The sequence below is a fragment of the Megalops cyprinoides genome, chromosome 15, assembly GCF_013368585.1.
Source record: "Megalops cyprinoides isolate fMegCyp1 chromosome 15, fMegCyp1.pri, whole genome shotgun sequence".
Lineage (NCBI taxonomy): Eukaryota > Metazoa > Chordata > Actinopteri > Elopiformes > Megalopidae > Megalops > Megalops cyprinoides.
The window spans coordinates 26,302,003-26,317,173 of record NC_050597.1 but is presented as its reverse complement, the minus strand read 5'-3'; the positions used below and the strand labels follow the sequence as shown (position 1 = coordinate 26,317,173).

General features: G+C 40.9%; 1 protein-coding gene across 1 annotated transcript; it reads left to right on the top strand.

The window, feature by feature from the left end:
- The first annotated feature begins 626 nt into the window (after positions 1–626).
- edaradd (EDAR-associated death domain) lies at positions 627–14,892 on the top strand. Its single transcript, XM_036547485.1, has 6 exons — positions 627–769; positions 9,329–9,387; positions 11,396–11,441; positions 12,115–12,185; positions 13,829–13,854; positions 14,490–14,892. Exons 1-6 carry the CDS (start codon positions 730–732, stop codon positions 14,890–14,892), a joined length of 645 nt encoding a protein of 214 aa, XP_036403378.1. The 5' UTR covers positions 627–729.
- The last annotated feature ends 279 nt before the right edge of the window (positions 14,893–15,171 follow it).

The window sequence follows — 15,171 nt, the reverse complement described above, 5'->3', positions numbered from 1 at the left end:
AAAGCTAAATTTGATTACCTTTTCCCCATGCACAACTTGATTGAAGATTGGTAGATCAGATTAGATTAATAAGGAAATCACCTCCTGTTCCAGGTCTTCACCGAGTGCTTGTAGTAGCAACTTCTTCAAAGGAAGGGCTGAGAATAAGATGAAATGTTAATGAAAACCACAGTATAGTTGTACAATTACACATTTACCACTTTTATTTCTGTACTTTATCATTCTCATTTGCCGCAATACCGGAAAAACAGTGAATGTAGAATGAACATTAAAATATATCTTCAAATATATGTGTATCAGTTGCTTTTTAATGGTTGAAGCGGCGAGCAGCTTCTTGGTTTCCTCTTTTCGTAAGAAACACCCCACGCACAGGAAATTTTCTGTCTTCCCCATAAGCGCATGGGCATTCAGTGGAAAATAGTATTAGTCTGAAAGACTGCACGGACTTGTAAACACTGGAGTCTTTTATGTTGTTTCTTTTTTAGTAGTGTTCACGGGTTGCTAGCAATATCGAACTTGAACTTGAAACACCGCTCACCTGAACTTCCGCTGTTTTTAGTGGGGTGAAAAAACAGCGGAGGTTCTCAGGTACTGTATGCTACCGAGGAGGGGAGGACTATCGCGGTGCTGCAAAAGCTTGAAGTTAACGCTGTATTTCCCAGTAATTTCTTTCACATCCTGTGTAACGGACTTTCTTTTCTGCAAAGTGCGATTTGTGAAAGGTAAGCCATGGACATGGCGAGCGTGAAGGCGTTTCCTGAGCCAGTTGGTAAGTGTTTTTCTGAGTTGAGATCTTATTCGATGTGTGCATGTACCGAAAACTCTTCGATTTCGGCTTTACGCTGTATTAGATTGTGTAACACAAACGATGCAGGAACGTTGACGTGAACTTGCACTTTTTGTACTTGGGCAGCGGATGATATCTGAATGTAGATTCTGTAGCTGGATGTCTCAATGCGAAAGATTAAAATAGTTTAACTTAGTTGCACCCTAGTAGCATATTTTCCTTCTCCAACTAGGCTGTTAACAAATACCCAGGTATTCCATTTCGATTTAACTTCTATTGACTTTATTGACTATAATCCTGTCTAATAGGATCTTATCGTCAATACAGATGCATGTCATAAGCACAAGCACTGATCGACGATTTATTTGTATTTCGACGATAGATAGTGATAGTGAAGTGATAGTGTTATGTTTTCATCGTGCTTTGTTTAACTGAGTAGTTGATACTGCTGATAAGAAGACTAATACATTTAATACGATATTGGCTGCCCTGTTGCAGTATCATTAGCCCATTGCATGGACACGACAACTGTGTCTTCTCACACAATTGTCACTCCTGGACCAAATGTTGCTTTTTGGAAATCTTAAGGTTGGAGTGTCAAGCACGTCGTCGTGATAAGCCATTGTGAAAAGGGAGACTGCGTTTTGGTAAACCAGTCAAGATGAGATAGTATAATGAGGCCTACGTCTCTTTGTTTCTGTCTAACGTAAAAGAGAGGGTTTTTTTCTTTTCATTTTAGTGACAGTAGCCTAAATGCATCCCACTCCTTCTTAACACTTCACACCTTGATTCTCTCACCCAGCTGTGAAAGTGTTAACCATATTTTCCTACATCCCGAAGCAAATTCGAAATGTCATGCGACTTTTCCCCGAAATATAAAAAATTCCCACTTCAAAGATCAACTGCATGTGGGGACGTGTAGAGATCTATTTCAACAGCAGCCTGTTAATCCCATGCTTGGTCGCAACTTGAAAAATGTCATCATTCTTTTCTCGCGCTAAAACCTTATTTGAGAGAGTAGTTATGTTTAGGCAGATCACAGCCGAAGCTTTCACGTTGCATAGTAATGATTACGCTGTACACGGGAGATATCGGTGTACAGGCCATCGATCCGCACTTCCTTTAGCTCTGGTATACCCCGAGAGGATGAAATAGGTCAATGTACGAACTCATGCTCCGGGATATAGCAGGGGAACAGAGGTGTCTGGGCGGGGATGACATCACTGCGCGCTGTATTGACGATACACGGTAGTCACTCACCCGGGATCTCCCAGAAAACATAAGTAAAATAAGATCGCCCACCCGTCGTTCCAGTTATAACCATTTAGTGTTTAGATTCAGATTCAAGATTGCCAGGGTCAGGAACCACTAAAACCTCTATCGTGGGTCTACAGAGTTTGTAAGTCATGAAATGTCCATCCGAACTGCAGCTTAAGCACATTTGCGTCAACAGGAAAGAGTTGTATTTTTAAAGTGCCATTTGTTCATTTGAAACTAGGGGGAACCGCTGTGTTGCCTTATGTTGACTTTGTAACAGCTTTAAGAAGTACGTAGTCTAATCCCTTTGTCATTCACTTTGTACAATACATTTAAGACGGACATTTTTACTGTTTTGTACTCATCATGTATTGAGCATATTACTGAAAATCGTGTAAAAATCAAAATAGTTGCTTAGATTCGTTATTCAGCAACATTGTTTTTGTCTGTGATCAGCCTTTCCTCATCTACATTTGCCGGTCTACTTCATGCACTGATCTCCATCTTGCATGCATGATGAATGAAAGCTTTGAATGTAGTTGAAGACTACTGAGATTACACTTGTTACCATTTGAGAGAGGCATTACGTAGGCATTGTGAATCTTTTGCATCATGAACAAACTCTTGCTCAGAGCACTCTTTCTGATTATTTGGATTGAGAATTTGAGAATTCTGAAGAAGTCTGGCAGTTGTATAAATATGTAATGGAAACAGATCGCTAGCTTGCTAACACTAAATCGCTGCATTTAAAATCAGACGGATTTACCTTTAGGTTCCGTAATGTAGGCTTACTAACTTCTTGTTTAAATGTGGTGATGGAGACTGGGGCCTGCTGCACACATCTGTCTGGACTGAGGTATATGTAGACAGGAATACAAGGGCTGCCACATCATTGATGTCTCTGTCAATTGTCTGAATAAGTGTGTTTTGGTGCCCCCTGTGCCAGCTATGATTGCTAAAGTGAAGGTTGTAGAACGTTTGTGTTCGCTCTGCCACGTGAGAGTTGTTCTGTTGATCAAAGATGATGCAAAACTACAATGGGGTGCCCACGTTTGTGTATTTTATAGTTGGCGTTATGCTGCTTCATAGAGGTGTTTGTAGAGCTGACCCTGAACAATTTTAAACCAAATGTTGTTAATTATATTTAGGCCTGCATTGTGGCATGGAGGGCTCACTTTATTTGCAAAGTGATTGAGTTCACCGCTCATCCTGCAACATCTGCTGCTACAGTGGAATCTGTTATAACTGTTGTGTTATCCATGGGTTCAGGAGCAGACGCATGGGTGAAATATGTCAGAGGTCTGCTGTGTCAACATGTCGTTTGAAATTGAGGAACTGACAGTGAAGTACTGCTGTGAGACTAATATTTCTGAATTACAATACCGAGTGTTTTGGAAGGAAGGTTTTATTTGATTTTTATGTGCTGAATTTGAGAATGGTTATCGTTTAGGGCCAACTGAAGCAAAAGGCAAGGGAACATTTTCACTTGTTTTGTAAGGCAAGGTGAAGTAACTAGACATGTACCTGTGGTGAGGGAGGACAGGGGGTGAGAAACAAAAGTGGAGAACCGTACAGATACACAATGCCTCGATTCTTCCTTGCACCCTGAACCATCAGATTCTTTCATTTGTGTACTGAATTTGTTACAGCACGTGATTTTTCATGAATTCTTCTGCAAGTTTCAGATATATATAAAAAAAACCCCTGCTCTGTCCTCAGGTTGTTATACTGAACCACTCCTCTTTCCCCGAAGAAAAGCCCATTTCACAGACGGGGTAGCTTTCTACGCCATTTGTGACCTTAAGATGTTTTTGTTTGGCAGCAGGTCTTTCAGCTAAGATGTGAAGTCTGATAGGCAGACCTCAGCCTCCTTTTTGCACTCCCTCATCCTGACGCTTCTTATCAGCCAGCCCTGGTAATCTATTTATAGGCAGTGCTTTTTGTTGATGTCAGGTGCAAATTTAGATTTGGTGGGCGAGCCTAAAGCCTGTTGAAACTCAGATGCTGTTGGATGTCATGGAACAGTCATTTTCCTGCAGCCTACATAGACATGTTTCTTTAGCATGTTGTACATGTTGCAGGTAAATGCTGGTATCCTTCCTGGCTTCGGTGTGAAGTGCAGCATTGTGAAACTGAGATCAGAGGTGTTATTTCAGACCTTTAATTCTTTGTTCAAGATAACATTAGACATGCTGTGCCAAACCTTTACCTCAACACAAGATAAGATAACTACAGAAATAATTCACAATGATAAGCAGGCAGGTTACAGGAAAGAAATCACAAATTCAGACATGGTTGTAGAATGTGTTTTTTAAGGTGCTGTGTTTGTAAAAAGTCAGTTATGGAATAACTGGACATCACTTTATTGCTGTCAAAGAAAACAGGAATGATTTATCTTTTCTTCAGTTCATGCATGCAAATTTCCGCCACATATTCACACTCATCCATAGTTAATGGAGGTGTCCTGAAATTGGCTAGTTTTGCCCAGGTGTTTTATAGGTATCTCCTGGCTGTTGCACATAACTGCATTAGAACAAATTAAATTTAAAATAACACAAGCTCGCTTTTCCAAAGCTCGTAGAGTGTCTGATGAAACATTTTGAAATTCCGCCGCTCCCTTCAAAAGTGGTAAATGTGTGGGTGGTCAAAACTAAGAAAATCTGGGTTCATCTCTGTGTAGCTGCAGCCTGCGGGCATATATTATGAAGTGGTTTATATTTCATCTTCTTGAACTCAATGCAGGACAAGCAGACACATGTTTGCTGCATTCTCTGGGAGAGTGAAACAATGGCAGCCTGATTAGGCCCCATTTAGCATGGCAGAGTCGTAGACAAAGGCCAGAGGAATTCTCGCTCTTTGTGTCGGTTCACCAGCTGCCAGGGGAAAGGCAGAACTCAGGAACTTTTCGTGAAGCTAAGGGCCACTCATCCCCGGAAGTGAGCTGCAGTTGTAGCTAATTTTAAGCTTTCTAACTCTGTTGCTTGCCCACTGGCTTCCTGAGGTCCATTTTCAGATTTTTGTTCTCACATCCCTCATTGCAGTGTGAGAAGTGGGTGTGGCCAGGTATGCCTTTGCCATTGTATAACCGAGGGCCAATACATGGATAATATTTGGATTTTGAAGACAGTGTCAGTGACAGCCATTCTTCATGAGCCTCTGACTTCCTTCCTAGTGTGAAACTGTTCTGTTCAAAAGCACACCTGGCGATATGTATTGGATTCTGTGATGTACTGACTGATGTATGGTAGTATACTTGGCCTCCTTTGTTAAGTCGGGTTGCACACGTTAACTTGTGGTAGGGCTTGAGTGGTTTTATGACACTCATTCAATTTGAATGGATACACTTATGTTCTATTTGTGCTGGAAGTCACTCTGGATAAGAGCATCTGCTAAATGAGTGTAATGTAACATAATGTTTCCCTCACTATATTGCATGGCTTACAATATATATATATTTTTAAATCGGAAGCAATATGAGACAACCATGATGGTAAACACAATAGACAGGAACGTGATTTGGTGTTTGCCCGAAATGCCTGTTGTAGGATTTTAAAGGGCCCTGACGACAGCTCTCTGAAAAATTTCCAGCAGTTCACTTTTTGAAATAACATATAATTAATGTTCAGTGGGTACAGTGACACGACTGTTCAGTTTGGAAGAGGTCTGGAGAGCATCAAGCATTTAGAAGTGAACAGCGGGGGAATGAGTTTGCTTGGATTTACACATAATCAAGAAAACACTGCACTGTTGCTGTAAAAGTTACTGTAAAAAGATGGCACAGCCAAAAACTCTGTCCTTTGGACTCTCATTGTAAGTGTGTCCTGTTGTGGTGTTATTTTGACATTATGAAAATAGCATGTATTTTTTTTGAAGTGGCAATGAAGTGGTCATAGGATCATTTCTGAATAGGATTTCCTGTGTGTGTGTGTGTGTGTGTGTGTGTGTGTGTGTGTGTGTGCAGGCACATCATGTGTGCCTTAGTGTCCTCAGTATTAGAATTAATGTTTAGAGTATGTATGTGTTTGTGTGTGTGTGTGTGTGTGGCCTGGTAGGGGCTCAGGGATTGGCTATAATAAAGAGTAGAGGGTAACCAGTGGAGAGATGGGACATCTCAGCAGCCTTGGCTTTGCTTTTGCGGCTGGTTTGGACAGATGTGAAGCATTCTGTACAGATATGGACAGATCCTCAGGCAGATCTGAGGTAACAGTCCTCAGCCTGCCCTCTCTGCATAACGTGAGCAAATGCTTCAGACGGATTATGCTGCACTGAGGCCTTGTTGGCACATGCATGTGCTGCAGATAATTAAAGACGTTTCTGTGTGCGCCTTCCCACAGGTTTAGTGCTATAGGTGAGATTGGGGTATGGTCTGTGTCCCATTACTCCACTCCTCCCTGCCCCCGCCACAACATGTACAGGCCTATGAATCCTCAAGCACTTTTGGTTTTGAACTGTCATGTAGGAAACCTGTCTCGTTTTCCTTACACAGTCTCTGATGTGCTCTGGTTTTTTTTCATGCAACAGGCGGGGCAACATTCTCTTCTCAACAGTATTTAAAGTACAACCATATTGGTCACTTGTTGCCACTAGCCTGATGCCTCTGTATTGCAGAAATTAATTCAGTCTGTACAGTGTGTGACATCGTGCCATTGCTGGAATAAACAGCAGCAGCGCTGAGCTTTGAACCTGAGCTCACAACCATTTCAGCCATATTGTAATTATGTTATTGTGTGATATTATATGTAACCAACCCTGTGTTTTCAAACACTTTCTTACAGAGTTAACAGTAGAAAAAATACTGTTAAACTCCTATTTGGAAATATGTGAAATTCATATGTGAATTGATAATCGGAAACTCCAGTTTAGTAACTCCAATCTTCCAGTTGGCTTAGTTGGCATGGCACTTATCTGTCATGTGGATTCAGCCCTGCGGTCTGGGTTTGAAACTGGCCCTGTCATCTGCCAATGACGGTTGGGTGCCCACAGTGGTTGAACAAACTGGCTGTCACCAGGATAGGGGTGGGTAGGTTTGCCAGGGTTTCCTTGTCTCACAGCTCTAAGTTTTCCTGTAAGTTGGTCAGATGTCATCAGTAGAGCGCTAGAGTAGTACCTGTCCTCCAGCTGGCGTCCTCTTCATTGTGGTGAACTGTTCGAGTTCTAGTGTGAAGAGCAGCCACTGGCTGCTTATGAGTATCTGAGGTTTATGTTCATCTTGTTTCAGCACTCCTGCACAAATGTCGAGGTTGTCATGGCGAGACGAGTCAGAGATTGCAAATGCAGTTGCATAAACATGTAAAGGCAGAAGCAAAAAAGGAACTAGAGTCTGGTGTTGGTGACCTTCAAACGGAGGCAAAGCTCCGCTGATCTGTTTTGTCAGTAACCACGTGGAGCTGTGCCACCGTATGAGGTATGTTTTGAAACAGAGCTCGCGTTCTTCGTTTTAGTTGGGATTTTGCAGCTGTGGTTGCTTTAGTGTGAAAATGATGCCCACCACATTCTTTGTTGGTTTTCCTTTGTTCTTACGCTGATGAGAGTGTAAGGCTGGATAGCTCATTTGTTCAAGTAGTTCTTGACTCATGTCAGTAATGATTCACAGCCGTTATGGTGGAAATCTGTCAACGTCATTCTCCAAAGGGTGTTTCACAAACATTTAGATGTTATAATTGACCTCACTGGTCAATTACATATTAGAAAGTTGTTTCATTTTAATCAAATTCACTGTATGAGGTCCCCTACAAAAGTAAGGAAGGAGAAAAAAATGCCTGCCTCAATGAATGAAATTCTAGAAAGGTCAGTGAGAGCTTGTGTCAGATAGCTGAAAGTTTCCACACAATGACACTGCAGTGATGCGGGCAGAAGGAGGCCGCAGAGTATTGCATGGTTTTTTTCTAACAGCTCAGACCGAGAGCTTTGTGGTTACTGGTGATTTACTGGCACACGGGAGTCATACTCAGTCCGTTTAAATACCTACAGGCACCGCTTTCACAGTACATTTCCTGGGGATTACCTTGTAATTTGATTGGATCCTCTTGGTATTAGAAATTGACTCTAAGTTGAACAGGGAAGAGAGTTTGTACAACAAACCTTAGAAGAAGGCTGTAAGTACTTTCACATCTTCCACCTCTGATGACTAATTATATGTATATATACGTATGAACAAAATAAAATCCTTCGCCAGCTTAAAAATTCATGGTTCATATAATTCAACAAAACCTAGGCTATAGTTTTGTTAGTTGTAACATATTCATGGCAACACTTTTGAACCTAACAGATTTGAAATGTTTGAAAGGCTTGAGTCGATCTCAATCGATCTTTGAGTGTTTTGTGCGTTTTCATATGTTTAGGAGTTAGCGTTAACCTTTTGAGTTTCATAACTGCCACTTGTCAAACCATAAAAGACTTAGCTCATGCTCTGGAAAAAATGTAGTTATCTTTTGTTCTGAATCTATGCTCTGAGCTTCAAGTGAAGGGTTTCCACAGGTTCAGGTCATTGCAGGTCTGTACTGTGCTGACCCAAGTAGTACAGAACCTGATCATCATTGATTGAATTCCACAGTATGTGGAGCCCTGCAGAGGAAGACTGAAGTGTGAATGAATTAAGCTTTTGGTCAAGACTTCCTTATAATGCAATACACTGCCACTGCTTCTCCCAAATCTATGATCAGAACTTTTATAATTATACATTCATCCATCATACATCCACACTGTCTTTGTGGTTCCTGCTTCTTACATGACCTAATGTTCGGTAAGACAAAATAAATTGCCTGTGTGGAGTCACACAGTGATTCATAAGTAATGATTTATGTAGGTTTTAAATGCTGCATACATGGACAAAGGAAGGTTAAATGACAACTCCCACCCTCTTAGATATGGGGTCTTAAGAGCGGAGTTCTGTGGTTGAGTGATGAGTATGGGGGGTGAGGTTGTTTGAGTAGGTGTTGACATATAAGTGACTTTTTACAATTTGGTCACCCACTCTTTTGGATGTTTATAAGCGTGTACTTATAACCCACTCTGGCCCACTCTCATCCACAGTGCAGTTGCTGTCACTGAGTAACATGATTCGGGATCTGTCTTCTTGCCTTTGGTGTGTGATTGATTTGTGGCACAGTCCACAGGTGTTAATTTATCAATGGGTTCAATGCTTAAATTTGAGAGTCACTCCCTGGCAACAGTTTGAATTACACAAGAATTCTCCCGATGCGACTGATATTACAACAGTTCACTGCCATTGTTGTCACTGTTGCCTACAATTCCTAGCTGACAATATGATTTTTTTTTTTCCAGATCGAATCACTTCTGGACCAGTGGAGGATACAGATCCCAGCAGCCTTATGCCTGAAATGGTATGTTTCCCTCTGCTTGTGTCTCTGAATGACAATTTCCAAGGTCTCTCTTTGAGGGCATCGAGGATGACATTGAAATACATCTTGTGAGTTTGTCAATGTAGGGTTTGTGCATAGTGAGCACTTCATTGTGTAGAAACTGAAAAGCAAGGCTTGTGAATTTAGCCATAATCGTCCTTTGAAGGGATGTGGGAATTGTGTCTCTACTTGTGGTTTATTTTAGTTAAATTTATCTCTGGATGGTAATGAGGTGGTTTAAATCAGTTTGAGGGAGTGGGACACATTTCTAGGTTAACAGGTGGTGGTTCAGAATGTTTGTTTTTCATACCACTAAAAATGTCACTTGACGTTTTGAAAGGAGCTCTTATTGAAGCGCAAAGTGTATTATAGATATTTATTGAACTGTCAACAGTAATATGCCATATAGTTTCAAATGACCAACCAATATGGAAGTAGCGTATGGTTACTTGGATTATAAAAAGATCAATATAGGCCTTTGTGTAATCCTTTGTTAATAACTTATTTCTGTACACTGCATAAAATCTTTTTAATAACTGCAGAATTTTTCCATGGAGCAGTGTTTTTTTTCCATGGGGGTAATGTGAGTTGGGTAATTTGTGAAAAATATCAGTTTTTACTGAATTTTAAAGATTGCATAAGGGCTGCCTAATGGTAAGAAATATGGCAAAAATTCTGTCCCAAATCCATTCTCTAAAAAACTTTCTTTAAGAAAGTTATAAACAGGCTTTTTTTTTATAAACTGGCTATTTTTCACACTACAAGTCCGACAGTGCACCACAGGAGAGTGAGCGCTGAACAGAGGGTAGACGCAGCTCTCACTGACATGATCTAAGCAATCCATAGGTGCCTGATAAATTGTAAGAGGATTCTAATTAACTGTGCTACAAGGGGACCCGGTCTGATGTAATCCACTCTAATCCGGTCAAACGGAGCCAATTATGTACCACCACTGTAGACTCCTGGTGATTGGCTGATGATGTTGGTCAAACACTAGGCAGAAGGACTGTAGGGGTCCACCTGTTCATGGAAATGAATGCCTTAACTGACTGAATTGTCTGGGGGGTCCTAACCTTTTTTTTTGTTTTTTACAACTGAGTATTTATTCTATTATGTGACATAAGCTTTGACCTTTAGTTTGTTCTTAATGTCAATTTAAATCCGGTGCATAATTACATTTGCAACAGTAATTATTTCATATAATTATTTTGGCAGTGAGTTATACTTGTTATTACATCAGGGACAAAATTTTATATATATATATATATACACACACACACACACACACGTACCCACACATGTACGTTTTTTGTTTTAATGTCTATGTGCATGCCAATAACATAATCTTCTTATTATTAAATACAGTGACTGCATTTGATTGGATGGCAGCAAGCAGTTTAGCCAAAAGCTGTTTCTCTATCAATATTTCATATTCTTTTCTTGTCAAAACAGGGACAAGATTTGTTTGGATTTTGTTTGAATGATTATAATAATGGAATTACACATGTGTTCTCAAGAATATGAGTAATAATGTGTCATTGTTATGTTTCTCCAGATATCAATTCATAAAACATGCTTCCAGTGGAGTTTTTTTTTGCCTCATGGAAGAGTTTGCAAGAGGTCCAAAGACAAGTTTCAACAAGTCCATTTTTATTATCTCACACAAGAACGCACCATTCTCGTCTGCAACAGTAGACACCTTTAGCCGATTGGTATCTCCTTCAACTCCTGTCTTTGGAGATTAATGCATTTTTGCAGTCTGAAAACAGTCAAATTATGGCTGTATCATAATGGAGGTTTTGCATTGTATATGAGACGACTGGATTGCTATTCACAGCTTATATTTATATCAAACAGTTGTCTTAAAGAATACTGAAGAAATTTAGCTCCTTGGTTTGAGGGTCTGTCAGTTTTTTTTTTTTTTTTTTTGATTCAGCAAATTGCTTTGATTCAGTCAATATTGTAACTCAGAATGTTATTGTTTTTGCAGTCCTTAAGGTCCTCAAACTACCCAGTTCAAGTTACAGAACCACACGGTAGGCATATTCTTTCATTATTGCTGTACATACATTTTACCTTTCATCAAAATCCAGAAATGATTTCAGCTCATTGTAGGACCCACAGTACAAAAAAATGGTTACTCATGTGGCGTGAACATGGATGGTAATGAAACGGGACTGAATAATCTGCTAGGGGTGCACATACCAAGCTTATCCAAATCAAAAGAAACAAGAAGGAAAAATGCATTAGTCACTGATTTCAAATGCGTGTAATTAAACACCAAATGTGGTAAAGATAGGTGGACAGAGGCATGGAGACCATGAGTCACACACCTCTGTCCCTCCCTCAGCTTATCAGCAGTAGAATGCTGTAGTTCATGTGCATCAGAAAATTTTATTTTACAGACGAATAATATAACAATGATATATTTTCTTTATTTACCATACAATAAATATTGGCTTTTAATTCTGTCAGAGATGTTTCTCGGATTTTTTAAAATGTATTTTTTGTTATAGTTTTGGAAACTGTGCTTTGTGATCCAGGTAAATTGGGCTTGCAAGAAATGTGTAAGCATGTAACAATTAATAACATCTGTTCTTGACTGTTTCATTGAGAACAAGCAAAAGTAACTTATTTAACTGACAGAAGTGTATCTGACAGAGATGTACTGTTCATGCTCTGTCTTAACGCTCTCCATTATTCTGCCAGATCCAGTGACTCTGCAGTTTACTTCTGTGCCACCCCCTTACCTAATGCCTTCCTCTGACAGAATAAGACAGGTGAGCAAAACCTAGTTAAAACGTAGTATTTTTGGAACATTTGCTGCAGTGTTATGGGAATATGGTTTGCTTGACAGTAGTGGTAGACAGTATGTGGTCCACTTGCTGTACTGTTTCTGACATTCACCTGAGCAAATACCCAGTGCTATTAATTTAAATCTAGCTCATATTAGTGAAAATGTCTTTTGGTGCCCTTGTAATTCCACAGCCCTTTCACAAAGTCTAAGTTAATGTACAAGTGTCCTGGTGCAAATGGGCAGCAGTGCCTCCTCTTCCTGTTATAGAATAACTCTGTCATTTTTGTGGTGACCTTCAAAATAGAAAATTTTATGGTAATACTGACTCAGATGGGACAGCCTTATCTGCACACCCCCCTACTTTGAAAAATGGTTGCCTGAAAGCAGCATGTTTATGAAGTGTTCAGTGAGGCTTAGTGACTCATTCATTCCATCATTCAGATTATGCGTCCATTGCTAAATTTACTTATTCAGGATTTTACAACAATTACATAATTTGGGTGCCAGCGCACAAATATACAGCTCTGCCAACATAGCCACTAACTGATCAATAAGTCGGTCAAATTTTATTTGATTCTGTCTGTGCTCTTCACTGAATTGCCAGACTCCTTCCCAGGTCGCACTTCATGTAAACGATTCATGGGATGTCCTACATACCTTGCAGTAAGGTATTTGTGGTATGAGATAGGCTGCAAATGGGTTCTGGTTGCCCCGAAACACAAAAGTTGGCTCCGCCGCAAATAGCGCTTTAGCGCAGGATGTTTTATTTACAGTGCCAAAAATCCCAACCAAAGTGCAAAAATAATAATAAAAAAATACATAAGTGCTGTCAAATTGTAATACATTTATACAGTGCGATAGTTTTTACAAAAAGTGCAAAAACAAGAATCACAACAACCAAAAAAGAAAAAAAAAAGAAGAAAATAAAATGTTATTAAGTGCACAATAATTTAGATAGACCGACACAATCACAAATACATATCCATTCTGCACACTTATGCCATCATTGTTGTACATTTCCGCGTAGTCTCCACAATTCTTGACTGTCTGAAACATTTGCCGGTAGTGTGGCCTGTTCCCATGCCGCACCACGCATGTGCAACTCGGGTCGGGCACAGATAAACTAGCCCGGGTTACTGCGCCTCTGTTTGGACCTCCCTCCCCTGCTCCGGAAGTGTTACCTGCTTGCGGCACATTCAAACAAACAAACGAACGTAAAGAAGGAGAGAGACGGAGACAACTAACAAGACGGAACATTACAACACAAAAAGAGCGCTCTAACCAACGATACAGTAAACAAACGATAACAAACATTTAAGCGTAGTTGGGTGTGTTTGTGATGCTAGCTAGTGTTTTAAACTGTTGGATAGTGAATTCGGATTGGAGATGTTAGTGTGTATGTAACCGGGTAGTCTGCTGCTTGCTCCGGGCGTGCATCCCCAAGGGTAGTGGAATGTATGAGAAATGTAACTGAGCACAAACAAACAAGCACTGTATACCTATTTGGTCAGGCTGGTGTGGGGGTATGAGTGCCGCTCGCAGCCTGGGATAGAGCCCTCTGTCACAGTATTGTATATGCAATATAAAATGATGACAGTGATGATGTCCGTTTATTTTTATTTTCAGCCAGTTGACAACGAGAGCAATGACATCTACAGGAGAACAGGTAAACATAGTTTTATTCAGTAACGCCTCAAGGGGACCATAACTAGCCAGGAACTGTACAAATGAAGAGATTTTCCAACAGTATATCAAATATCTCATTGGTAAAAACTGTTATGAACATAGTGAATAGGACTGTATGTAATAATTATACATTCAATGTATTCTGCATAATATAGAATAAACATCGAACACAGTATTACCACATGGTTTGCAGATATTTTCACAATCTATGGGATGCATCTGGGTGTTTGGTAGTATGAAAGTATGAACCAAATTGCTTATGGTACTCCAAAAATAGTTGACCAATTCATCTACATTGTAGACATTCTCAACCACCCCACATCTGTGATGACTTATCTCCAATTCGAGCTTTAGGTTATCATGTCATTATCATTTCATTCCTTTTGTTCAGCCCTTTTGATTGACCTATTCCAGGGTAGTTATATGGGTTTGTGCTATTCCTTCTTCTAAATTGTCTTATTGAGCACACTCAGTATCCGATACAAGTCGTAATTTATCCGTTTCTGTGGGGTGATGTATAGGTGGTGCCTTGTAAAATGTCAACACCTGCCTCAGTCACACTGAGACAAATATTGAAATGCATTTCTCTGATTCATTCTACTGTTGACCCCGCCCCAGATATCCTTAAAGGCCTGCAGTACTCCAACAGCTCCTGCGAGAGGTGCTGCTGCACGGCCCCGCCCCCCAAGATCAGGGACCTGATGAACGACGAGGACCTGCTGTACGAGCTGCGGCTGAAGCTGGACCCCAACCACTGCACCATCAAGAACTGGAAGAACTTTGCCAGCCGCTGGGGCATGAGCTACGACGAGCTGGTGCTGCTGGAGCACCAGACCCAGGGCTCCTCCCACAGCCCCACCCAGGAGTTCCTGCAGCGCTACAACGAAAAGAGCGTCACCGAGCTCACCGAACTCTGCAAGCTCTACCAGCGCATCGACGTGCTGCGCGTGCTGCAGCGGTGGGTGGAGAAGGACTGGCCCTCGCGCTGGCAGAAGGCCCACTAGTCCACGTGGGGGGTGGGGGCAGGGGTGCGGGTGGGGCCTCGCGACAGAGTTCTTACCCATCTCTTCTTTTTTTTTTTTTGTTTTCGTTGTACTTTTTTGTTTTTGTGTCCACTGGTAAAGCGTTCACCAATTCACTGGAAGACGACCGGCACTCTAGGCAGCCTGCTAGTTCGTGAGCAGCGGGGACGTTGCTTGTGGTGTCATAACAAACATAAACTCTACAAGTGGACCAGCAATGAATGGGCACTTGAGGAATGGCAGAGACCTGACCCCCAGATT